The sequence below is a fragment of the Sciurus vulgaris genome (assembly GCF_902686455.1).
Source record: "Sciurus vulgaris genome assembly, chromosome: 2".
Lineage (NCBI taxonomy): Eukaryota > Metazoa > Chordata > Mammalia > Rodentia > Sciuridae > Sciurus > Sciurus vulgaris.
The window spans coordinates 2,480,030-2,506,652 of NC_136462.1; the positions used below are offsets into that span (position 1 = coordinate 2,480,030).

At 54.8% G+C, this 26,623-nt stretch overlaps 1 protein-coding gene across 2 annotated transcripts in view; it reads left to right on the forward strand.

Moving 5' to 3' along the window:
- Positions 1-26,623, forward strand: part of TMEM179 (transmembrane protein 179) — an 88,320-nt gene that overhangs the window by 41,805 nt on the left and 19,892 nt on the right. The window contains exons 3-5 of one of the 2 annotated variants that reach the window (XM_079127668.1): positions 9,010-9,074; positions 11,495-11,623; positions 12,251-12,399. The exons of the other annotated variant lie outside the window; for it this stretch is intronic. Of the exons in view, the coding sequence (XP_078983794.1) occupies positions 9,010-9,074; positions 11,495-11,623; positions 12,251-12,399 (343 nt within the window). The remainder of the gene's footprint in view (positions 1-9,009; positions 9,075-11,494; positions 11,624-12,250; positions 12,400-26,623) is intronic. 2 annotated transcript variants of the gene reach the window in all.

Below are 26,623 nucleotides of genomic sequence, written 5' to 3' on the forward strand. Positions count from 1 at the left end.
CTGACTGGAGGTGTGGCCTTCGTCAGTCGCCTGACTCGCTGAGCTGGCTCGGTGAACACCGGCTGCCTCAGCAGCCTCCTTGGGCTTGGGTTCCAGTTCTCCCACACCCACTGTTTGCCCAGTATTCCAAAGGGACCCCTTTCTCCCTTTGTGGAGTGCAGAGTCCTGTTTGCCTGTTAATGCACGTGGCTAATTGTTTTATTAATATTCTCTCTTCTTTTACTCATTTTTGATCTGGCAATTACTGACGAGGTACCTTGAAGTCTCCCACTGTGACTGTGGTTTAGGAAAACTCTCCCTGTGTTTCCAGCAGCTTCCCTCCATATGCTTTGGAGCACAAGGTTAATAAGTGTGATGTGGTCTCAGCAGGTGTGTCAGCCTGGCCCTGTTGGGGCTCCACCGAGGTCCCTGCCAGGCTTAGCATCTAATTTCTAAATTTAATTTCCTCCAGGATGGTGTGGGATTTTGCTCCTTCAGGATTTTAGAAATCGAAAGCACCTGTCCCAGCTTCTATGCTAATGAAAAGAAAGTTGAAGAACAGGCAGAAACGATGCCCAGTGCCACGTGCGTGCCAGGCTGGAGCTGGGGTCTCCTCTGGCCGGTAAAGGGAGGAAGGCTCGGGTCTCATCCGTGATCAGCCAGGACTTCCTGGGCTTGGCTCCCAAATCCATGGGCTGGAACCTTTGGCGGCTCCAAAGCTGCTGCCATGGCCAGGTTGCATGGGTCCCCGAGCACAGGGCAGTGGGGTCATCCCTGGGGGGGGGGGCTGCTTTGGGCTGCCCTTGGGGAGCCTAGCCTCTCTGAGCAGAAGGGTGAAGCACACTGCTGTCCCCGGGAAGGATGCCCGCATCCAGGCAGCGGGAGTTCTGAAAAGAACAAAGAGGTCGTGCAGAGGGACCTCTGCAGGTCTGTGGAGCTCCCGACCTTGGCCTGGAACTCACATCCTCAGCTCCCCTGCTTCTCAGGCCTGTGGCCTTGGACTGTCCCCCGGGGTCTCCAGCTTGCTGTCTGCACTTCCTGAGAGTGTGTCTGTACTGTCCTGGTGGTTTGGATGTGAGGTACCCGGAAGCCCCTGTGTGAATGCAGGAGTGCTCAGAGGCAAAGTGGATCAGGCCACCAGACCTGTGGCCTCACCAGTGATGGATCTGTGAGGAGGACTGTGCTGGGTGGTGACTGGAGGAGGTGGGTCGCTGGACATGACTTGGGGATTGCATCTTGTCCCCGACTCCTTCTTCGTCTCTGCTTCCCGGCAACTGTGAGCTGAGCAGCTCTCCTCCACCACCCTCTGCCACGATGCTTCTCCTCACTCGGCTGGCATGGACTGAGCCTCTGAAACTGGGAACCAAAATAAAACTTCTCCACTCCAAGTTGTTCTTGTCTGGTGTCCTGCTTATGGAAGATTGACCAGTGTACCATCTGCCCTGGTCTTGGTCAGCTTTTTTGCTGTTGTGACTTTTAAGACCCGACCAGAACAATTGCAGAAGGGGAAAATTTTATTGAGGGCTCAAGGTTTTGGAGGTCTCAGTCCACAGACAGCTGGCTCCATTCCTTGGGGCTTGAGGCGAGGCATAACAACATGGCGGAAGTGTGTGGCTGAGGGAAGCAGCTCACATGATGATCAGACCGCGGAGAGAGACTCTACAAGCCAGATATAAAATATCTACCCCGAAGCCACATCCCAATGCCCACCTCCTCCAGCCACACCCTGCCTTCTGTTACCATTCAATCCTATCAGCGGATTAATTCACTGATTGGGTTCAGACTTCACAACCTGATCCTTTGCCCTCTGAACCCTCTTGCATTGTCTCACATGTGAGCTTTTGGGGGACACCTCACATCCAAACCATAATATTCCATCCCTAGCCCCCAAAAGCTCACGTTTACCTGACAGTGCAAAACACACTTTGTCCATTTCTAAGAGTCGCCACAGTCTCAGCAGTTCTGAGATTGCTCCAAGTTCAAGTCCAGAGGCTTCTCTGAGGCTCAAGGCAATCTCACATTGTGAGCTCCTGTAAAATTAAAAGCACTTTACAAATATCCAATATATAAAGGTACAGAGTAACCATTTCCATTCACAAAAATAGAGGCATAGAAAGAAGGGATGGGACCAAAGCAAGACAAAGAGGTCCTGTAGCTCCACGTCCAGCATCTGGGGCACATGGCATGGTGAGGTTCTCTCCAGAGGACTTGTGTAGCTCCGCCCCGTGGCCTTGTTGGTTGCAGCCCATTGGCCTTCCCATTGGCTGGTCTCTGCTCAATTCCTGCATCTTTCCCAGGACTATATCCCATGGTACTAGCAGTTCTTAATCTCGGGGGTCTCCACTGGAGCTTTCGCTTCCTCCTCACATCTCCACACTTTGACTCCTCAGGGGTGCCCACAGGGACTCTGACCCTGCTGCACCTTGCCTGGCCTCCCAGGCCTTCCTTAAAAATCTTAGTGGAAGCCTCCATGACCCCCTAACTCCAGCACCCTGCATTCCTGCAGAACTAGCACCACGTGGTTGATGCCAAGGTCTGCCGCCATCTTGAACAGTAGCCAATTCCCCAGGGGCCCTGGCTGCAGCAGCCTCTGAGTGCCTGGGTGGCTGAGCACATTGAAAAACTTCCTAGGCCCCCTTGTGCAAGAAAGCTGCCCCACTGGCCCCTTCTCAAGAGAATTTTCACTTTTACTTCCTTGAGTCTGGGATGGGTGTGGTCTTTCCAGCTCCTTAGTTACCCTCAAGCCATCTTTCTTATTGTCTCTAGGCAAAATTTTTAGCATTTTTTAAAGTTGTTGATGGACCTTTATTTTATTTATTTGTATGCAGTGCTGAGAATTGAACCCAGGGCCTCACACACACTAAGCAAGCCTCTACCACTGAGTTACAACTCCAGCCCCCTAGCATTTCTTTAGTGGCAGTAATGTCTTTAAGAACTGCAATTTCCTTAGCCCTCCCTGGTTTTACTCCTGCCTTTCAAGTCCAAATTTTTCAAATATTTCTTCTCTGCTTTCTGTTCCTGATTATCACAATAAATTTGGCTAAAAGCCACCAGCAACATCCATGCCATCGCCTGAATGCTATGCTGCCTCGGCATTTCTTCCACCAGATTAAGGAGTTCATCACTTTTAAAATCAGCCTCACAGAAAGTCTCAGGACACGGAAGAATGCAGACAACTTCTCAGCAGAACATAGCACGAATGTCCTCTCTTCCAAATTCCAAGAGTTCTCCCTCTGAACTCTCTCGGGCCCTGTCTTCACTGTCCATGGTCCTATTGGCGGGCATTCTGGTCTTCTGAGCTCCCACCAGAACTGGCCATTAAGCTCCACTAAAAACAATCTAAAGCCTTTCCAGCTGGCACTGCTAAACATCTCAAAATTTCTCTCCCAAACTCCATAAAGCTCCAAAATCTCCTGAACCACATGGTCAGTTAGTCACAGCAATGGCACCAACTTGCGTTTTAGTCAGCTTTTTTTCTGCTGTGACTTAAAGACCCGGCCAGAACAACTGCAAAGAAGGGAAAGTTTATTTGAGGGCTCCTGGTCACAGAGATCTCAGTCCACAGACAGCAGGCTCCATTCTGCAGGGCTTAAGGGGAGGCAGTAGTCATGGCGGAAGAGTGTGGCAGAGGGAAGTGGCTCACATGATGGTCAGGAAGCAGGGAGGGACTCCATTGGCCAGATGCAAATATCTACCCCAAAGCCACGCCCCCAATGCCCACCTCCTCCGGTCACACTCACCTGCCTTCAGTTACCACTCAGTTAATCCCATCAGGGGATTAATTTGTTGATTGTGTTAAGGCTCTCTCAACCCAATCCTTTCTCCTCTGAACCTTCATGCATTGTGTCACGTGTGAGCTTTTGGGGGACATGGGACACCTCACATCCAAACCGTATAAATCCTGTGGTTTCTGCTTCTCTGGAGATCCCTTCCATGCCCGCAGTACTGCTGGGACCACTGGACTCTTAGCTTGTCTTGTGTCCTGAGATGGCTGCTCTGGTGTTCTTGCATGCAGACTCTCCTCCTCAGTGCTGCGGAGTGGCTGAGTGTGTGCAGTGTGTGTAGTTGTGCAAGGTGTTGCTGCTCAGCAGGGTCAGTGTCTGGACAAAGCGCACATCTCCCAGGGCTTGCTGCCAGGCAGGTGCACATGCCATCTGAACAGAACATCCTCTTTATCCCACTGAATGCTTTTGCCCTGAAATCTGCTGTCCGACAGTGATGTTGCAGTGAGCTGTCTCCTCCTCCTGGGCTGGGCACAGGGGGCTGCTGGAGGTCGAGGGCCTGGCCCCACAGGGAGGACTTGTGCTGGGGTGCTGCCCTAGCACCAGGCTGTGCAGTGCCCTGGGGTGGGCATCATAACCTCCCCCACTCCCCAGGGCCAGCTTGCCAGAGCCCAGGGGCAGGTGGGTGCTGGGGGTGGTGCAGAGACCCTCCCACCTCTGCAGTGCAGACCCCAGAGGAGGCTCTGCGGGTGGGCTTCTTGCTACAACCTCCTGTGCTGTCCTTAAAGGTACTTTAATTAAGAGTCACAGACTTTCTGCAAATGGGAGAAACCCTCTTCACCCTTATAATCTTCCCTTAAACCCACAGAAGCACCAGCGATTGCCAGAGCCAGACTCGAGGAACTGACCTGTGAGGGAATGCCGAGCTGGGGGCTCCATCGGTGGGTGCCAGGCCTGAGCTTGACACGCCCGAGCTGGGGCGTGTGGAACGCCTGGGGTGGCACCCTCGAGTCTGGTGTCCTGTGTGCAGCGCCACACTCCGGACAGTCAGCTCTGCCCCTCCCACCTGTCCCAGACAAAGGTGCCCCAAGCCCTTCTGGGGTCAGGCCAGGGTCCCTGTGACCCCCAGCACACCCCTTTCCCCAGGGCGTTCTTGCTCAGGCTAGCTGTGGCCCCTGCACCGGAACAGTGGTTCCATTGACCGAGCCAGGCTGGCCACCAGGGCTGCAGCCCTCGGCCTGTCCAGCGTGTGCAGAGAGCACTCTCAGGGCCCCTGTCTGGGAGGCCCCAGTGACTGCTCTGGGCGGGCGCAGGAGAGGCCCTGAGAACAGCGAGGCCGGTGATGGGATTGGATGTGGAACCCCATTGTGGCCTTGGGGAAGGAAGGAAGGAAGGAAGGAAGGGAGTCAGCTGTTCAGCTCACTGCAGAGCAATCACGGCTTCCTGCTTCCGGCCTCCCGGGGCAGGCTGCCTTGGTCTGAGCATGCTTCCTCTCCTTGGGGGCTGGGGGGCAGCCATGCCAGACCTGAAGGACAAGAGCATGCCCCAGAACACACCCAGAAATCCCACATCCAGTGGGGGCAGGGCTCACATGGCCTTCAATCTGGTGCCAGGAGGCCTGACCAGGAAGGTCCCTGAGCCCCGGAGGCTCTGGGAGTCCTGGAGGACGCACTTGGGGTGGTGGCTCTGTGTGTCTCAGCAGGATCAGCGGTAGGGCTGCGAGCCACAGGCTGCAGGGATGCCAGGGTGTGGCCCAGGACGGAGGCAGGAGCCTGAGGGCCAGGCCGGGAAGAAGGGAGGCTGGAGAAAGCACAGGGTGGGTGGAGCCGTGGTGGGGAGCAGTGCCTGGGCGCAGGCCTGTGGTCCTGCAAGGGGGGCTTGCTGGCAGGCCCGGGGGGCCTGGTCTCTGACAGGAGGTGGCTCTGTTAGGGCCCACTGTGTGGGGCAGCCATAGGGGTGGCTGGTCCCCAGTGCCCATCTCAGGGACCTTAGGCTCCTCCCACCATCCCCTGCTCCCCAGGCTCCTTCCCAAGTTCCTGCCAAGTCCCAGGGAAGATTTGGCTGGTCAGGCTTGGGGCACATGCCCATGTGGAATGCCCTGGTTGGCCAGGCCAGGCTCTGTACTGACCTCAGGTCCCGAGCTGTCAGCCCTAGGTGCACCACACCTGGGCCTCCCGGGACCACAGGAACTGGGACTGGACTGGGCAGGGGAGGAAGAAAGCAGGAGGGTTGCCACCATGGGAAGGGCGAGGCCTAGGAGGGCTCCACCAGCTGGCGGCGCCGTGTGGTGGGAGTGAGGGTAGGACAGGTGGTGATCAAGGGTCCTGGTGGGGACAAGCCCAGGGCTGTGCAGGGCAGGGGTCCCCAGAGGAAGTGGGGTGGAGGTCGCTGGGTGAGGAGGTGCTGCAGAGGTGGGTGTGACGGTGGCAGCCCCCGGAGTTGGGGCCAGTGCCTGGCGGAGCAGTGGGACAGCCCAGCCCAAGGGCAGTTCCCCAGGCCCGAGAAGGGCAGTCTCCTGCAGCCCTATGGGGAGAGGGTCAGGGGAGCAGAGAAGGGCCTCTCCAGGAAGGCCCTCAGACGCCATGGGGACCTCGGTCCTGGCCCCACCCCATCAGTGTCCCCTCCTTGTTCTCTCAGCCGGTCTCCTGAGGACTCCCAGGACCAGGAGGGCTGGCCAGCATCAGGGAAAGGCCAGGAAAGGGCAGGGGAAGAGTTCCTCACCCACTGGAAACTCCTGCCTGAGCCCTCCACCCTAGGAAGCCCCGGTGCCCTCTGCTTTGGCTGGGTCCCAAGCCCTTGTCTGTCACTCAGTCTGCTGGGGTGGGGGCAGCACCCTGGGGTGCAGGGTGGTTTACTGAGCACCAGGGAGAGCTGACCTCTCTGGGAACCTCCAGCTCCCTGGACTGGGGGGCTGTAGGCGGACTATTGGATGCGTCCCTGCCTCCCGGTCCTGGGCGCTGGTGGGGCCCAGGGGAGGCACTGGCAGATGGTCAGATGGCGTGGGCAAAGCAGCCCAGAGGTGTGTGGCCCAGGGGTGACTTCTCTGGGGCCCTGTGCTGTACCTCCCATGGAAGTCTACCCTGTGGGGAGCTCGGGGCCGGATCTTTGCGCAAGTTTGGCAGCCCATCGTTGGGAGAGGCATACGGAGGTGGTCTGGGCCAAGGGAAAGTAGATCTGGGCTGCCCAGTGTGGGGTGGGCATGGGATCGGGGGTGCGGTGCTCCACCCTGCAATCCCTGCAGGGCAGGCCCCGGACCAGGGCTGGGGACCTTGGCAGGGGGCCGGTCCTTCCGCGTGTTCAGGAGGGTTCTCAGGGCACGGAGCGAGCGCCGGGTCCTGGGCGTGCGGACAGGCTGGGGGTGGGGCTCAGGCCTAGCTATCTCCCAGGTCCTCGCTGGTCCGGAGGTCGTGCCCACACCGGCCACACGAGGGCGCCAGAGCTCCACCCACGGCCTGGGAGGGAGTCCCTGGCGCTGGGTCCGACCCCGAGCACCGGGTAAACCTGTTCCTCCCGGAGCAGCGCACACCGCCCGACTGTCGGGGCGGCGCCCAGGCTACCGAGCCCTTGCGGGGTTGGGAAGGAGGCGGTGCTGCCCGCCCCTGGGCAGGCCAGGAGGGCTTCCTGGGGGAGGGGCCGTGCCAGGTAAGAGCCTGGTGAATTCTGTCTGGATACTGGTTTCTGGTGGCCAGCCGGAGGTGTTGAGGGATGGGGTGGGGGGGGGGGGCGGGTGTCCTGGGGTCAGGACAGGACCACGTGAAGTCCTAAGCCCGTCCTGGCTTCCTTTCCCTGCACTTAGGCCATCCCCTGTGGCAGCCAGAAAGAAGGGGCGGCTCCCCCAGAGAGCCAGGAGGAAGGGGGCAGGTCCTCAGCCCATGTCCCTAGCAGAGGGGGCTTGAATAATGCATGCTATGCAAACAGAGGTATTAGCACAGGAGGAGGGGAGGCCCTTTCCATGTTAATATTTATTAAACCCACAGCCCTGTCCTTCAAGAGCCTCATAAATATTTATTCCCAATTAAACATTTATATGAAGGAGATTGCTTCTCCTCCCCCTCAGAGAACCTGTTTGAAGCTGGTGCTGCTGGTCGTGGTGGGGGTGGGGTCCCCAGGGAGGGGGCTGGAACCTGTCACTTGGACCTGTCCCTAGGAGCTCCCCTTTGTGGCCGTAGGGTGATTCTGGTGATTCGTCCCAGAAAGTGACTCCTGCTGATCTGTGAGGACACCTGCAAAGTCCCCACTGTCCCTTGCCTTCAGTTGCAAAACCAGTGCCTCCAGCAGTCCCGAAGCTTATCAGTCATGTCCGCTTCAGTAAGATTTAGCTGGCAGAGTGGGAGGGTGAGTCCTGGCAGGTTGGGTCAGGCTGCTGACAGTGCTGCGCCCTCAGGCTCCCAGCAGTCTGTCGCTCTGTGGCGGGGTCCTCTCTGGTTGGCCCTCGTGTGTCCAGGTGGAGGTCTGCTCATCCTCGTCCAGAGTCCTCCTCCGGTGCTTGTTCCTTCCATGCTCTCGTCTCTGCTCCGCCTGTAGCCCGTGTTTAGTAGGCATAACAGGCTTGATTTCTCACCCACCAGGAGCCACTTTCCCTGATGCTGGGGCCCCGTGATTTGTGGGGTCACCTTGACCTTCACGAGTTCCCATGGGGTCTGCCTGGTCCCATGGGCAGTGGCCATGGTTCTGGCTGGCTTCATCCTGGGGAGCGAGCCCTTTCTCTGCTGTGCTTCTGCAGTCATGGGCTTTTATTCCTCCATAACGTGTTCGACCGGGGCTGTTGGGTTTCCAAAAGAAGCCTGCAGGAACTTCGATTTGCATGGCATTAATCGAGAGACTAGTTTGGGGACAGTGTCGAGTTGTGCTGCCCCAGTCACCCCATCTATGAGCCCAGCACCTTCTCCTTTCTGATGCTTATCTGAGCCCTTTCATGGAGCATCGAAATTTTCTCCCTGAAAGTCCAGTCCATTGTTTGGTAGTTTAATTTGCAGCTACTTAATTGCTTTTGCTGCTGTCTGCAAACAACGGGGCCTTATTTTCTGGCTCATTCCTGCTGGCATAGAAGACCGTTATTGATCTCTGCAGCTTTATCTTGAACAGTTTCCGGTTCCAGTACTGGGCTGCTCTGTTTACACTTCCTGCAGAGTTGGCCACCGTGTCCCCCCCCACCCCCACCGCCCCGTGTCCTGGCAGCTTTGTCTCTTTCTTGCCCATCCTTACACCTCTGGCTTTATTTTTTGGCTTGTGGTGTCTGCTGGGACTTTCAAGATTCCATCAGCTGAGGGATGACAGGTGACATCTTAATTGACTTCTGATCTTGCAGGTTGTTGCTTGGACTCTCTCATGTCTGGTGTTTCCTGAGAGTTTTGGGAAACCCCGTTTTACCAGGTAAAGGGTCTCCATTTGTCTGTGGCCTTCTGAGAGTGTTTAGGAATCGCAGGTCTGTGCGGGGCCCTGTGTGGTCTGCTCTGTGTCTTGTGAGACAACCACGGGCTTCGGTCCTTGGGTCCTTCCAGAGGGCTCTGGTGGACGGATGGAATGGGGCCCGCTTTTGCTGTCCTTGGAGAGCACGCTGGACCATGGGGTCACTTTCAGCCCCTTTGTCGAATGCCGTGGACTGCGAGGCGCACCTCTGTTCTGCAAGCCGAGGCGGCGCTTCCTCAGAGGAGCGCTCTGCTTTGCCACCGTCGCCATTTCCACGGACTCACGGGACCCCAGGATTCCATCAGGCTCACGCCTACGCATTTGCAGAAAGGGAAACCAAAGTGGGGTCAATAGTGGAGGTGACCCTAGAGCGTCTTCCTCGCAGAACTCAGATCTCAGCCCGGCGTCTCCGGGGTCATTCCTGCGCCTTGGGAGTGTGCTCAGGTGCCACGCTCCTGTGGAGATGCCCAGGTCCAGGGAGCCCTGGACCAACAAGCTGCCGACGCTGGTGTTTCCCAGTCCGACCAAAATGTGTTGGGAAAGGCTCTCAAATGTGTTGGGCCACAGCCAGAGCTCCTTCCTCAGGTGACTCTCAGCGTTTTGGTGACAGGCCACCCAGGCCACTGGAGAAGCTCCGCCTGCTCTTGGGCTGGCAATGTGGCCACAAGGCTGTGGCCTGGTGCCCGGTGGGATCACTCTTGGGGGTGCTGACTCTTCTGATGCCTCAACTGTGGTCCATGCTGCTGTCCTGCAAAGCCACCTGCAGGCAGGGCAGACCCCGTTAGAAGGACACGGTCTCCAGGCCACCCACACTGCTGACCAGCTGGCTGCAGGGCCAGAGGCCTCCAGACTCCCTTCAGGTTTGAGGAGGTTCACCAGCCCAGTGTGCAGAACTCAGAAAAGCGCTGAGTTCTGATGAGAACTTCTGTGAGGGTAGGGCACAGGCGACCCTGGGGGCGTGGGTGAGGTCTGTGTCCTGCGCGGTCCCCTCCTGCCCACCTCCCGCGGGGCTTCCTGCAACTGACGGGATCGATCACGGTTGAACTCTGTCTCTGGCCCCTCTCCTGGCCCCACCCTGCCCTCTAAGCCGAGGGTGGTCTTCTGGTGCCAACCCCACCAGGGCGGCCTCCTTGACGTACCTCAGGAACGAAGCCCTCCAGTGCTGGGGAAATCCTGAGCGCTCCAGACGCTTCGCCTCAGAACCCAGAGACCAGACAGTTCTCCACGACTGCCCAGCTCCAGGGAGAGGGGAGGACACGCAGCATCCGATGGAGGCAGTGGCACGTGACTCTTGGAGGGCACCTTCTTCCCCGATGTCTCTGCCCATGCTCCTGGTCTCCAGTGGGGAGGTGCTCTGGCCTCACCGAGCCTGGAAAGCCACACCTCTGTGCCCGGGTGCTTTGGGTGTGATCCCAGGGCAGCAGGGAGGAACACGGGGGGAGGGAGGCGGGAGAGAGCTGCTGAGGCTGCGTGAGGGGCCTGCCTCCTGTGTGCTGCCCCCTGGGCACGCCAAGGCTGCTGGCAGGGCCACGTGCTCCCCAGGGGAGCCCCAGGTCCTGGCCTGTGGCTCAGCAGGGAAGCTGGGCGAGAGGTGGAGGTGCAGGTCAACCCAGCTAGGCTGTCCAGCTGGTCACCAGGTGGGGCGGGCTCTGGCGAGGCTCTCAGACCTTCTGCCCAGCTCCAGCTGCCCTGAACTGGCCCTCCCTGGCGGGGGACTGGGTCTGGCTGTGGTGCCAAGCTGGCGTCCGTGACCGCTGTTCGTGGCCTGCTGGGGCCGCCTCTGGAAGCCCGACTCCGTGTGACGGCACCTGGGGTGGGCCTTTGGGAGGGGAGGGGCTTCAGTGGGTCCCAGAGCGGGGGTGTCCTGTGAGGAGAGGAAGAGGGGCTCTTCCCCCACCGCTTGTGCCTGCAAGCGTGTCTGACCTGGATGGGCTCTCGTCTGGGACCCAGTCCGCCTGGGCTGTGCACAGCAGTCTGAGGGGCTGAGACAAGGCTCCTCTGATCCCTGGTGCCCTCTAGTCCCCTCTCCCACACCTGGGTTGGCCTCTCGGGTCTGGTCACTCCTGGTCACTCTCAGCTGGCACAGGTGGCGTGCCTGGCCTGCTCTGCCTCCATCCCGCCTGCAGCCCGGCCCTCCCTGGCACCCACGGCCCACCTGGACCCCTCTCCTGGGGGGCTTGCCTGCTCACAGCAGCTGGGCTCCCTCGGGTGGGTCTGTGTGGGGCAGTGCGTCCTGCGCTCTGCCCGGGCCTCCCGCCGCTCGCTCTGGGGTCCTCACCTCCAAGTCTCACCTGTGAAGCTCTGGAGCCTCTTCGCAGGGCAGGGAGGACAAGGGACAGTGATAACGTCCCTGAGGGTTAGCAAAATGCCTTCTGCCCAGGAAGGTTCTGGCTGCTGTGCCCCTGGGACCCAGGGCCCCGTGAAGCCAGGGACGATGAGGGCCTGGCCTGGGCACCGTGTCCCAGGATCCTCCAGCTGCCCCAGCACACGCCTGTGCCATTGCGGGGGTCGCGGTCAGTGTGCCGTGGATGGGATGGGGCTGGGGCGCTTGGTGTGGACGACCTGGTTCCTCTGCCTCGGACTCTGCAAGGCCCGGGTGCGGGGTGCACGTCCGTCAGGGCAGCTGGGTGGGAGAAGGGGTGCAAGGGGAGGAGCACGGGGAGCGGCCGGGAGGGAGAGGCTGCCGGGTGGAGGGAGCAGCAAAGGGTGCGGAGGTGGGCTGGGCTGGAGCTGGGAGGGGCACGCGGGGCCTCCGAGGGCCGTGGTCTTCGTGCCAGGGGACAGGCCTCTATCCCCACCTCCTTTTTCTGCCAGTCCCCTGAGGGGTCTCCCACGGCCTGTGGTGGTCTCTCTGAGGCCCAGGGGAGGGGCATCTGGGGTTGGATTGGACCAAGGGCCACGCAGAGGACATCCCAGAGCGGGGTGGTCCCACCTCCCGAGCTGCTGTCCGGCTCCCCAGGCCTCCTGGGTTCAGTAGGGACCCTGCCCATTCTGGGGTGGGGCAGTCCTGGCCCCACTTCCAAGTCCTCCTGGCAGGTGCCGACCCCTCCACTTGCAGGGAGTGGGGTGCTCGGCCGTGCTTGACCTGGTTAATTATTCAGTGATTTAAGGAGATAACAGGACTTTATTTGCATATAAAGGTTGTGAAACTCAGTATGTCCCGAACACGGGAAGATTAGTGGGTCGGGACAGCCTGAGCAGCCAGCAGCAATTTCCTGGCGCCCACGATCACTGGGCTGCGAATAAAGGTCAGCGGGAAAGACGTCCTGTTAATGGCCCAGACACAAGTGTGCGTAAGAATTCGCCCCTTCCCCTGCGGCAGTCGCTCCTGCTCCTCTGGTGTGTGTCTTAAGTGTGCGCTTGTGTATGTAACGTTGATTCAGTCATGAAATAAACAGCAGCCGCTCAGAGCACCGTGAGCGCCCAGGGGAGAATTCGCAGTTCTGCTCATCGGTGGGGCGGGGCGTGGAGGGGGGCCTGGCCACCCCGGCCTGGGCACCCCGGCCTGGGCACGGCTCCAGGAGTCTGGGTGGACAAGGACCCCAGCCCGAGAGTGTCCTGTGGGGAGAGTGGCCTGCGCCATCGCGCCTCAGGACTGGAGGTCGGGGTCCTGCGTGAATGGGGCAGGGGTGCTTCCCCTGCTGGGGGCAGACAGCTGGAGGTGGGGGCTGGGCCTCAGTGGTGGAGCGCTGGCCTGGCATGTGTGCGGCACTGGGTTCAATTCTCAGCACCCCATAAAAATAAATAAATAAACCAAGGAATCATGTCCACCTACAACTAAAAAAAAAATCAAAAACAGAATGGCTGGCAGTCCCACTGGGGTTTCTGCAGATCCACAGAGGGGCCCAGGAGAGGAGTGGCCGGAACCGCATCCGCGCCGGGCAGGACCGCACACCTCTCCTGGCCCTTCCATGCTGTGCCCCCAGGAGAGGCCCCATGGCGTTAGCGAGCTGTGGGAAGGTGGTGTGGGGCCCAGTGGCCGCTGGTCTCCTGTGCTGGCACCGGCAGAGCCTCCTGCAGGGGCTGACATCCAGTGCGGGCCTGCTCCTCCAGGGGCCTGGGCGTCCTCACGTGGGGACTCAGTGCCCTTCTTGGAACCTGCTGCCCCGTGGGAGCCGGCCCAGAGCCCTGGCAGTCCCCTCTGCTCCATCCCCAGAGACCCTCCTGAGCACCAGCTTCCCTGGGGCCTCTAACAGGCTGACGGGAAAGAAGATGGATTGGGCTGCATTTGCCGAGAACCAGGCAGGGGCCACAGGCAGGTTCCATGTTGGGAAGAGACACTGGCTGAGGCCTGGGTTCAGGGGAGGTTGTGTCCACGGCCTGGTGGGGGCCACACAGGCTGTAAGAGACAGCAGGCGGGAGGCTGGTGGCTGTGGACTTGGGTCTCTGTCGACCTGACCTCGCCACACAGCTGGCCCCACTGTGGGGCCCCACTCCTGGCTTCTCAGGAGCTCAGGCTGAGAACCAGCCTCCACCCCTGGGCCCTGGTCTGCTGCCATTTCTGTGGGAGCCTGACACCCCTGCAGTGGCCCATCAGGCTTGCCCACTCGTGCTGGACCATGACCTCAAGAGCAGCGGCAGAGGCTGGCTCTGGGGCGGAGGCCTTGGACTCCGCCTGAGTGCTGCCTGAGCCCAGGGAGCCAGCAGAGCCTGAGAGGAGAGCTCTGGCAGTCGGCAGCCCACCAAGGACACTGTTGACGGACGACAGGCGGTGTCCACGCTCTGGCCACCGACACCCAGGGAGCTAGCCTTTGTGTTGTTGAGGCCACTCCCAAAGGCAATCGAAGGTGACCACTGTGCCCAGTGGCCAACCTGAGGGGCCAGAGTGTGCCCCCCCACACCCCTGTGGTGTGCCCTGTGTGTGGCGGGGACATCACCCCTCTCCTATGGGCATCTCACGTGGGAGCCGCCCTGCACCTCGGTGGGCCACCCTGCCTTTCCTCCTGGGGACTGCTGGCTGCTTCTGCTGGGTGCCAGGGGGCGGGAAGACAGGGAGCTATGTGGGTAGGACCTGATGCAGTGGGGCACTGGGAAGGTGGCCCCTGCCTGGCAGGGGAAGGGGGAGGGCCAGCCTGCCTGGGGCCTGCTGGGAGGAGCCTCAGCCATGTAAGAAGTTGGTTGCATCTTGGACACTGGGAAGGGCCGGGCGGACTCTTGCTCGCTGTCCTGTCTGGTGAGGGTTAGAGGGGCTGCAGGAGGGAAGGGGCCGTGCCCCTGGGGTGGGGGGCATCTTTTTAAGGGAAAGGAGCAGGAGGAGCTGGGACACAGTGTCCCTTGCCCATGCCCTCCGCTCACGTGCCCACCTGGGCTGTTTGTGTCCCCCTTCTTTCTACATCTGTCCTTACAGCTGCTCCTGTGTGTTCTGGACTTTAATTCTGTGTTAGTCACGAGCACACTGGGATTTCCCAGAGTCTTTTTCATTTGCTTTTTCTTTGTTTCTAGTACATTTTTGACATTCAGACTTTTGTAATTAAGCTAGGCAAATTTATTAATGCGCTCCTTTGGTCCTGTTGACTTTGCGGTTTAAGCCATCGCTCCTGGTCAGTGCCAGAAGCATGCTCTCCTCTGCTTTCCTTGCACATTTCTTTGACTGAGGTGGGATTTGATGTGCACGCTGTCCAGACAGGAATAGAGTCACTCCTTCCTTTGCGGAAGGCAGCGTTCCCAGTGCCATCTGTTTGTGTCTACCTTGTAAAACACTGTAGCCACTAGCCACGTGAAGCCGGTTAAATTTAAATTAATTCACATTATGTACAATGTAAAATCCAGTTTCTGGCACCAGTAGGACTGGTCACAACCAAGTGTTGGCAGTCACAAGTAACACGACAGTTATAGCAATGGACAAGGTCCAGCGAGATGGGACACGTACTGCCAGTTCCACCCAAGAGGTGCTGGTGGTTGTTCTGGCCAGAGGCTGCACCCAGGGGACAGCTGGAGAAGTTGCCAGGAGTAGACACACACACACAGGCCACATCTCTGACCAAAGTGCAGCAAACTGGCAGTCAGTCATCAAAATCTGAAGCATTAACAGAGAAACAAGATGTATCCCATTTGTTTACAATAAAAATGAATTAAAAAAATAGAATAAGAAAAATCTGAATCCACAGTTGTGAGAGAAGAGACGCTTATAGATTGCTTGTTTTCATTATAATGTGCCTTGGTGTGGACCTGTTGTGATTTTGTGCATTTGGTGTTCTGTAAGCCTCTTGTATTTGATTTTCCATTTCATTCTTCAGGTTTGGGAAATTTTCTGATGTTATTTCATTGAATAGGTTGTTCATTCCTTTGGTTTGTGTCTCTGTGCCTTCCTCAATCCCAATAATTCTTAAATTTGGTCTTTTCATGATGTCCCATAGTTCTTGGAGATTCTGTTCATGATTTCTTATCATTTTCTCTGTTTGGGTGACTTTATTTTCAAGATTAAATATTTTGTCTTCATTGTCTGAGGTTCTGTCTTCCAAGTGGTCTAGTCTTTTGGTGATGCTTTCCATTGAGTTTTTTATTTGGTTTATTGTTTCCTTCATTTCAAGAATTTCCGTTTGGTTTTTTTGAGAATCTCTATCTCTTTGTTGATATGATCTTTTGCTTCCTGCACTTGCTCTTTCAACTGCTTATTGGTATGATCATTCATTGCCTGCATTTGCTCTCTTATCTCATCCTTTGCTTCATGAATCATATTAATCATGTATAATCTGAAGTCCTTTTCTGACATTTCTTCTACCATACTGTCATTGGATTCTATTAATATAGAATCTAGATTTGTTTGGATCATTTTCTTCCCTTGTTTTTTCATGTTGTTCATGTATCTTCCCCTCTAGCAGTGCAGATCTGGGGTATTGCAGATTTTCCCCTATAGGCTTATAGTGGCCCTATAGGATTCCAAAACCCTTTCTTTAAGGGGAGATCAATATTAGCAGTGCCCAATTCAGACACTAAGCAATCCTAGGCCAAATAGCCCCTATGAGGACAATAACAAAATTGTCATAATACAAAGAATGAGTTCAAATATTATCTTCAGTAAAACAAACAGATTTGCAATAAGGTCTGCACTTTCTAATGGAGGACAAAGGGGATGCAGAGGGACGTAGAATGTGGCTGTTAATGGGATAAGAAAAGAATATACGGAAGTTCTAGATAATAGAAAGGGTGAGAGTGTAATCAAAAGAAATTGGATGTTAGCATGCAAAAAAGGGAGAAAGAGACTCTGAGGGAACAGGTAAACAAAAGGAAAAGAGAGCAAGAAAAGTAAAGAAATAAAAACTTAAACTTTTTCAAAAAGGAGAAAAAAGAAAATCTACAGTATAACAGTCATATAGTAATGAAAACTCCCAGTGTTCAGTAGCCTGATGCATGAGAGGTACCTGCCAATGAGCTTCAAACCTCCAGCAGGCATCTCAGGATGGGATTTGCCCCACCTAAAGATGGGAGCTACGGCTTCCAGGATTATCCAAGATGGCCACTCTAGCTTTGAAATGTGTTGGCAAATGGGGAGCTGCAGCTCAGGGTGTGGCTGTGGTCAGCTGGAGGTCCTGGAGGCGGGATGCGGTTGGTCAGGCAGGGGTCCTGGAGGTTGGGTGTGTTTGGTGTGGTTGTGGGATCCTTGAGGCTGGGTGCAATCAGTCGGTCTGGGGTCCTGGTGATAGGGCACAGTCAGTTGGTCTGGGGGTCCTGGCAGCAGCAAGCAGTCAGTCGATGTGAGGGCCCCAGAGGCAGGGAGTGATTGGTCGGGCCGAGGGATCCTGGAGATGGGGCTCCTCCGGGGCTCGGCCAGGGGTCCTCCGGGGCCTGGCTCAAAATGGTGGCAGCCACGTGTAATCAAACCTGCAGGTACTGTGACAGTGAACTTCCAGGCAGCAGCAGGCAGCTGGTGCTCCACTGGCGGTCAGCGATCAGTTTGCTGACTGTTGTCGGACGATCGGGAGGTGAACCTCGTGCGTTGGGTGATGGATAGGAGTAAGGCAGGCGATGGACAGGCGAGAGGCAGGCAAATGGCAGATGATAGGTGCCTGACAGTGAGCAATCAAGAAACAGATATCCTCTGCTTGAAACCCGGGTTACGGAGCGACCAGATTGCTTGTTTTCAAAGAGCGACGCTTGCAGTGCACACTGAGCCCGTGGGAGCTGGTGGTGCAGCTGAAGCCATAGGGCCGGTCAGGGTCACTGTAGCAGGGACAGTGGCGGGTTCTTGGCGGCCCTGCTCCCTGCTATAGGCATTTCTGGTGGTCACTCTCTGGTTCCTCACTTCTACTTTCTGGGGTTTATCGTGTTACTATGTTTCTATTCCTTGACTTGGAATTTCTTTTTCTTAATTTTGCAGAGCTGGTGATGGAACCCAGGACGGCGTGCCTGCCAGGCAGGGTCTCCACCCGGAGCCACACCCCAGCCCTTGGTTTGGATTCTTAACACCCGTGATGTTTTATTCTGCTCTAATGGAAGCGGTTCTAGGCTGTGCATTTCCCTTTGAGAACGCTTTGGCTACATTTCGCTCGGCTCCGCTGCCTATCTTTCCGCTTCCTTCCTCTCCTTTTTAGTTTTTATGATTTTCAGTTATGAAGTGAAACTGATCTTCCAATCTGAATGTCGATTTCTCAATTTTTCATCGTCGATGATACTGTGCATTTTTAATTGATATTTATTTAGACCTGTATTCACCAATACGTAGTAGTAATTCTCTTAATCCTTATTAAGGCTCTCTTCTTGATATTTATATTTCCAATAGTAACATAGCTTTCTTAACTTTAAGATAATAAGGAAGTGTTTCTTCTTCCTATGTGAAGCTTTAATGTTCTGTGTTCTCATTAGATATCTTGTGAAAGCATGTCACTAGATTTGACTTTGTAAAATCTGTTTTAAACTGGTAGGTTCAGTTCATGTGTATTTACTGATACATCTATATTTATTTCTACCTTTTAATCTGTAGTTCCTATTTCCTGTGATGTTTTTCTTTGCTTTCCAGTTCCGATTTCTCTTGGGTTGATGAAATTTCCTTTGCTCTTTTTTTCTTCCCTCCTGTGGAGGTGTGGATATTTCCAGTTCTATTTTTATCCTTTTAATAGGTACTTTGAAGATTTTTAAACAAGCATAACTGGCTTAAAAACATTCAGCTGGAATTTTTGAGGCCCTCTATGACACAAGCCAGACCGTGTTAGCTTCTCATTGCTGTGATCAAAATGCTTGACATAAATAACTTAAAGAGGAAAGATTTATTTTGGCTCACAGTTTCAGAGGTCTCAGTCCATGTTGGGCCAGCGCATAGCTCTGGGCCTGAGGTGAGGCAGAACATGGTGGCAGCAGGGTGTGGTGGAGGAAAGCTGCTCAGCTCAAGGCAGCCAGGAAGCAGCGGAGGGCCAGGGAGGAAAGGCCGTGACCAGATGTGTCCTCCAGGGCATGCCCTAGTGACACACATTCTCCCTCTAGGCCCCTCTCCCGTAATCTCCACCAGTTCCCAACAGTCCACTCCACTGATGAGGTCAGAGCCCTGACAACCCAGTCACCTCCAAAAGCCCCACCTCTGGTCCTTGCTCCACTGGGGACCAAGCCTTCAACACAGGAATCTTTGGCGGGGTGCATTCCAGAGCCAAACCATAACACAGACCTTAGAATATTTTAGCTATAATGATATTGTTTCACATGTTATTCTGAATTGTTATTTTAGTTCCATGTTTTTATATTTTTTATCTGTCTGAAGAATGGCCTTTCAGAATTATTCCAGTGAGGGAATGCAAATGGCAATTATTCAATTTTTTGTGTTGAAAGTTTTATTTATTTTTTAACTGTCTCTGGTTAGTAATTTAGCTGGGTATAAAACTCTAAAATGACTTGTTTTCTTTGCAGTGTGAAGACATTTCCCCTCTGTCTTCAGCTTTCTGTTGTTGCTGTGGAGAGATCTTGCTGTCTCTGAATTACAGTGACAGTGGGGTTGTCTGCTAGATTGTGCCCCACACCATCTGTGTACTGAGACCCCAATCCTCATGCCTCAGAATGTACTTGTGCTTGGATGAAGTTGGTCAGAGGTGACTGAGCTAAAGGAGGCTATTCAGGTGGGCCCTGGTTATGGTTTGGTGCTGGAGTACTTGCATAGCATACTTGAGGCCTTGGGTTCCGTCCCTAACACACACACACACACACACACACACACACACACACACACATAGCCCTTTCTGGTCCCTCTGCTAAGAAAGGAAGAGACACATAGAGGAAAGGTCATAGAAGGGTACAGTGGCCAGGTGGCTGTCTGCAAGTCAAAGAGAGTGACTCAGGAAAAACTATACCTCCCTCCACTGACATCCTGATTTTGGACTTCCAGACTCCTGAATTTTGTTGTTTAAGCCACCAGGAAGCTTGAGCATGTAAACACTTCTATTTTTCTTTGCTTTTCATATATTCTCTCTGTCATAAGTTTCTGTGGTTACACTGGTTATATGATTGTACACACAGGATGTAATTAGGCGTGTGACTGATTTTACTTATTCTGCCTAGAACTTATGGTGATTCGTGGCTCTGGGAAGTCAGCCCTTCAGCCTGGTCTCTGTGCAGAGAAGTTGCATGCAGGTCCTGATTGCTTCTCAGAAAGACCTGTGTGGAAGGTCGACCCTGGGCTTCCCTCTGCAAATGCGATTTTCCTGGAAGGGACAAGAGCTCTGTCCTAACTTTGTGTGCCAAGGCCTGGTTGTGCTCAACACCTCCTCTTCTTAGCGTCTGGAACTTTGGCGTGAGCCTGGCTGGGGCTGCCTGTGTGCCTAGCATCTAGTAAGAACCCTGGGCACAGAGGCAGGGCCGCCCGGGAGATGACGCTGCACCTGCCTGTCACAGCGCTGCTGGAGGATCACGCGTGTCCCACGTGACTCCACTGGGACCGGCGTGGAGGCTTGCGGCTCGTCTCCTCTGAACTCACCTGTGCCTTCTCCCGTGCGATTTCTCTCTGCCTCCTCCACTGCAGCAAGTCTTGGCCATGAGTACCACTGCCTGCTGAGTCCCTGGGTCCTCACGGCAAACCATCGGCTTTAGGGCACCCTGGCGACCCTGCACTCTCTCGAGCATTGTCTCAGCTTCAGATCTTTCCCCTCCTCAGACCCCGCTACACACAGCCTCCCAGTCCTTCCTCTCCACTCCTGTTTCCACCTCTTCATCCTGGGCAGGTCTGTCGACTCTGCCTCGGGTGCTAATTCTCTCTACAGCTGTGCCTAAACTCCGGGTCCATCTATACATTGATTTCTTCTTGTTTTTCTCTTCTTGGTTTTGCTTTTTCAGTGCTGGGACTCAAACCCTGGGCCTGTGCATGCTAGGCAAGGGCTGTACCACGGAGGTACACCCCACTGGCTTCAGTGATTTTTAAAATTCTAAATACTATGGTTTCCTTTCTAAATATTTGTAGGCTTCATACATTTATTTATTCATTGCTCATTCACTTGTTTTTTTTCAGTGAAGATTCATAAATACTTATTCATTATAATTCAACACTATCATTGTTTGATCACTTTTATATTTCAAGACTATTTTTTCTTTTCCTGCCCCAGAAACTGTGGTTTTTTTTTCTACTTACTTATTTCTGTCTGAGTATGTGAACTGTCAACCTGGTTCTAAAAGTCAGAGTCATACACAAAAGAGCTTATTTGTGGGAGCATCTCACCTGCCCCACCTTCCACCCTGCTCCAGCCAAATCCCCACAGGTAAACAACCATCTCCTTTTCTGCTTTATTCTCCCTGGGTTCCTTTTTGTACATGAGACATGCATATAATCTTTTGTTTCCATTTCCTTCTTACCCAGAGAGAGCATCCTATGAGTATTCTTCTGCCCTTTGCTTTATGAACTTAAATACTTCTTGGCCATCACAGTACAGATGTGAGTCCACAGGGGTCCTAATTATTCTTTTTCAGAGCTGTGTAGAATTCCATGTGTGGGTGTGTCAGCGTGTATCCAAATCCTCTCCTGTTGCCTGATGTGGGGGCTATACCCATATGGTGTATTTAGGTTGCTTCCAATATTTTGCAATTAGAGACAATGCTCCATTGAGTAATCACATCCTCAAATATTCTCGGAGTGGACTCCTAGGAATGGGATGGCTGGACCGAAAGGCAGGTGCATACAGTTTCCTAGGACATTCTTAAATTCTTCAGAGCCTGCAGATCTGCATTCCAGTCACATGTGAGGGGCCGCATCCTGCCAGCCCACCAGCCCAGCCGGCCAACATGCGGCCTCATTTCCACCAACAGGTGTGTGTCAGTGTAGCTTTCTACTGTGGTAAATAAAATAGCACAAGATCTACAATCTTATGTTCATGTAAAACCTGCACAGAAACGTTCGTGGGAACTACTTGTAATGCCTCAGAGTCTGTACAACCCAGGTGCTCCTCAGTGGGCGAGAACACCAAACGGCTGTGGGGCCGTGGACTTCTTCCGAGAGGCAGTCGGAACGAGCTGTTGCTAATCGCAGTAGCTGGGGATTGTGCAGAAGCGCTTGCTGTTGCAGGGTCCACTGTGCAACGTTCTTGCAAGGGGGCGGCCCTAGAGATGCAGAAGCAGCGAGCAGCTGCGGCTGGGGACGTGCGCGGCAATTTGGGTGCGTCGGCATCCGGGTCGCGGTGGGTGGATGCGCACTGAGCGCACCCGGAAGGCATGCAAGCGAGTTGGGGCGCAAGTCCTGGCAGGTCCGGGCCGGCTTTGTGCCGTGGTGTGGACGCCGCGCCGTGGGTTGCAGCGCAGGCGGGCGGAGGGTGCATGGCTCCCACGTGCGTCTGTCATTACTGCAAATGAGGAAGTTGAGACCTAGAGAAACACGCGTGCCCCGCACCTCCGGCCCTGGGTTCAGGCTCTGGCGAACCCCATGCGAAGCTCTCAGACGCACGTGCCAGCCTGGTGCAATCTCGGTACCACCCCACGCCCAGCCAGCTTCGTGGGCCAGCACTGCGGCTTCTGTCGCCAGCCCGCGGGGCTCATCTGCGATCCAGGCCGGACGGGCCTGACTCAGGGTTTTCCAGGGTATCCCTATTTTCGCGCTTGCGTTCTTCCATATAAACCTCAGTGTTAAATTTCCTCGCTCCATAAAAAGGCTTGCTGGTATTTGGCGAACTGATAACGGAAAGAGAACCGACCCTTTAGGACGCTGAGGTGTTTCTCTAAGAGCAGGGACGTCTTCCCACCAGCCTAAGTCCCCCAGGAACCCTTTTAGGTTTTCTTCAGGTGGGTTCTGACCATTTTTTAAAAAGGTCTCCTCTGCTGCCGTGTTGGGGGTCTCCGTCAGAGCTTCCCCACGGGTGTCAGGCGCTCCTCAGCCCTGTGCCTTGCGTGGTGCAGCCGCACCCGCAGCTTCTGCAGGGCGAGCCGGCTTTGCTTCTCGTTCACCTGCTTGACTTGTGGTCGCGCCCCTGCTGAGGTGCTGGTGAAGATCCCTGGGCCCTTGAATGCCCTGGGGGTGGGGGACCATCCGAGCGACCTCCCGTCTGGGGAGATTTAGGACTAGGCAATCTTTCTGTGGTCACCTGGCACCCTCCTAATCCGTGGTCACAGCAATAAAGTATCCATCCTGATTTTCTTGAGTTCTTTTTTAAAAATCTGGAGTGGGTGTTGATTTTTTTTTTGAAAGCTTTTTTAGCATCTATGGAGATAATCATATGGCTTTCATTTATATCTTTTATCACTTATTTATTATTATTATTTTTTGGTACTGGGAATTGAACCCAGAGGTGCTCTACCACAGCACTACACCTCCAGCCATTTTTAAGTTTTGCTTTGAGACAGGGTCTCACTAAGTTGCTGAGGCTGGCTTTGAGCTTCCGATCCTCCTGCTTTGGCCTCTGGAGTCTCAGGAATCACAGGCATGGGTCACCGCTCTGGCCCTTCTATCTTTTAATATGGTCCGTCGTCTTAATAGTGGCCCTGATCTCAAGTCAGCCTGGAGGCACTGTAATAAATCCCCGTGGCTGGGTGTGGTTTTTCTTTCAGTGCTGCTGAACGCTGTTAGTATTTTACTTAGCACTTTTGCACAAATATCTGTAAGTGCTATTGGTCTAGTTTTTAAGACTTTTTGGTAACTGAGACTTAGGTATCAATGCAGTGATTGCATTATTAAACGAATATAAATGTTTTACTTTATTTTTAATAATATGGAACAATTTATGAGACACTGGGACTGGCTTGTCTTGCAAATTTGGTGGAATTTCCCTGTGAAGCCAAGTAGGCCTGACACAGTTTTGGTGGGAAAATTCCTTGAGATTATTCTCTAGAAATTATTCCATTTATATTTTACATCTCTATTAGTTCACTCCTCATGTTTTCTCTTGGTTTATTTTGTGGTTCTTTTTCTAGTTATTTAAGATGGGAATTGTTAGAAATAGTGAGGTGCCTTAAGAAATCAAACGCAGGCTCAAAGTTTGGGTGGGCAAGGCAAGGCTTGCTCCCCCAAGAGGAGCGAGCTACAGAGCCAGAACCTATCCAGCCAGCCTCCCAGCCGGCCCATTTATACCCCTCAGGCAGTGCACCCCTCACCCTGATTGGAGGAGCTCAGGGGGACCATCTCCACGATTGGCTGATTTTAAAATTGGGGGCGGGGGCGGGTGAAGGGAAGAGCTGTAAGAATTCTGTATTCTAAAAATGGACCAGGGACTTTCTGTTTCTCACAGCATCTAATTTCCTTTTATTTTGGTTGATAAAGGATTCAGAATTATGGATTTAATCATGGCTTTACCTGTCCCAGAGTCTGAATGCCATCTTTGTTATCACTTTTTTTTTTTTTTTTTTTTTTTTTTTTTTTGTGGTGCTGGGGATTTGAACCCAGGGCCTTGTGCTTGTGAGGCAAGCATTCTACCAACTGAGCTACATCCCCAGCCCATCACTGTTTTTAAACGGCATGACATGACTTCAGTTCGTAGTCCCTGCTGGTCCAGAATCATTTAATAGAGCAGATGTTTCCGGGCGGGCGCCTGGGCCCTTCGCTTTGTCAGTAGCTTCGTGTTGCTGCGTCCTGACCTTCTGTTGCCCCCGGGCTTTTGCTGACTTCTCTGACCTGGCACGGAGCTGTCTTCATGAGTGGCGGGTCCTGGGAGGCTTCCAGCTCCTGCAACGCTGAGCACTAAATTGCTTTTGTTTGTAAATGACCCCATCTAAGGTGTGTGTGTGGCACTGGAGCTTGAACCTGGGGACGCTCTGCCACTGAGCTACAGCCCAGCCCTTTTTATTTTTCATTTTGAGATGTAGCCCAGGCTGGCCTTAAGTTTGGCATCTCCTGCCTCAGCCCCTGGGGTTGCTGAGCTAGGTGTTTTGTTGCAGCAGCAGGAACTGCGGTGGGTGCCGGGGGTCCGATGCCCATCGTCAGAGGTGTTCCTCTGTTAGCCCGGGCGCACACGCTCAGCTCTCCGTCCTGCTGTTTCTGGAGGCTGTTTGCTTAAGGGCCGCTGCTCGCTCGCTCTCCTGGTGCCCAGCTTTCTGCCCTCTCTCTGCAGCGCCCACTGTGGCTCTGGCAGCGCTGCTGGTGAACCGCCAGAGAGAAGCTCACTGTTTCTTTCCTCCTCCAGCTTTTCAAAGCCGCACGATTCATACTTAGTCGCGCCATGTAACGGTACCGTGTGAGTCTCCACCCTACCCCCAGGGACAGACGTGAGCACAGCCACAGGGAGGTGAGCCTGTGTGCCTTTCCCAGGCTCCTCACGTCTGAAGCTCCACGGCTCCTTGGGCTTTCAGGTGTCCTTTAGCCCAGGTTACCGGTAATTCTTGCTCAGAGAGCCATGACGGTGCAGAAGCAGGAAGATGTTTTCTCTGCAGGCGTGAGATCTGGCCTCCCTGCCCTCGCTGACTTTTCGAGAATGCCCTTCCTGGGGTCTTGCTTTGCTCTTACTTCTGACACATCAGACACCAGGCAGATCTTCGCTCTTAGGGCATCACTTCTACTTTGTGTGTGAAGCACAGTTTCATTAGGAACTTTCCAGAGCGTTGCCTGGAATCCCACAGGCTGGGCTGTCCAGGGCATTTCTTGGACTGCGCTGTGCACTCCCTGGCCCACCGGCCTCTTCTCACCTCCTGGGCTCCATGGTGCAGGTGTGGGTCCTTCTTCGTGTGCTGCTTCGGACGTGGCTGCTGCGTCCTCTCTGGCCTCACGCCCTCCTTCTCCTGGATGCCGTCCCCTCTCTGAGGCTGCTCCAGGCCCAGTTCCTTGGCGTCGCACCATGTTCTCCTGCCTCCGCCCGCCTGCGTTGGCAGCTGTTGGCTTTTGATTCGGGAGGGGCTTGTGGATCCCAGTGCTCCGGTCCGGTCGGAACGCCGTCCTGCAGTTCTTTCCCGCTCATGTTTTCCCCAGGAAGGGGAATTTTGTCAGGTGAGCTGTGTGATATCACGTTCTGACTCCTGGAGGAGTGAGACTCGGCTTCCTTCCGTCACTTGGTGCACCTGGGGAGGTTGACGAGGCTCCTGCTGCTCTCAGGGAGGGGCAGTCCATGTTTTCACTGGATTGTTTCCACTCTGGTGGCCTCGGGAGGGGAAGGGCTGTGTGCCTTCCACAGTGTCCGGTTCACTTTTTCTGTGGGGACTGGGTCCTCCCCTCCTGCTTCCACCTGGGAACCCACCCGAGTCCCCCTTTGTGCCTTCGCTTCCCTCCCTGCGGTCAGCTCTCTGGTCTGCGGATGCCATTCTCCCGAGCCGCACAGGCCTTGGGCTGCTGGCGGTCAGAGCAGGTGATGTCCCTGGCTTCCACCTCTCTTTCCTGTGACTCTTCTTGCTTCTTGTGGGTCTTTCCCTGTTGGGTGTTCCCTGCCTTCTGGTTCCGCGGGGAGTGGCCTTTGTGTGGGCTTCCTGTTCTGTCCTGGTTCCGGGTGGACGTGGGTGAGGGAGCCAGGCAGCTGCCCACCTCCCGAGTTGCCCGGGACGCTCCTAGAATGGCTCCACGCGCGAGCGGCTCTCTGTGCATGAGATGGGTTGGTTTCGCTCTTTGTACCTTGCTCTTGCTTGACTCTCCTTCTGCTGACCGCAGGCTCTGCTCACGTTCATTTCCAGGAGGTCCTTGCGTGTGTCGGGCAGATGGTGATGCACCTGCCAGCAAGTCTTCTGAGTTCCTTGGCTGTCTACTGGCTTTGCGGAGGGAGCTGCATGTTGTCAGTCCAGCCTCGGGGCAGTGGTTGGGTTGACCTTCACTGGGGGCAGAGAGACGTGGGGTCAGGGCTGGCGTGGGAGGCGGACCGGGGGCACTCAGCTCCCTTCCTTGGAGCTGCGGGGCAGAAGCAGTGGGGAGAGCGGCTGTGCGTGGCTGGGGCTCTGCAGCTCTTCAGGTCCAGAGATGAGAGCAGGGCTGGTGACGCATGTGCTCTATAACCTGCGCGCTCCACAGACTTGGGGCAATTTGCATAAATATTGTTTGCAAAAAGCAATTAACAGTTCATTTACATGCAGCGAAGCAGCAGTCTACACTTCTTTCCAGGGACGATTTCTTTGCGGATGTGCAGATTCCAGGCCTTGTTGGTAGTAAGGCATTGCCAGTTATTTGTTTAATTTAATTTTTGATTTCTATCTGGGTTTCCTGAGATTTGGAA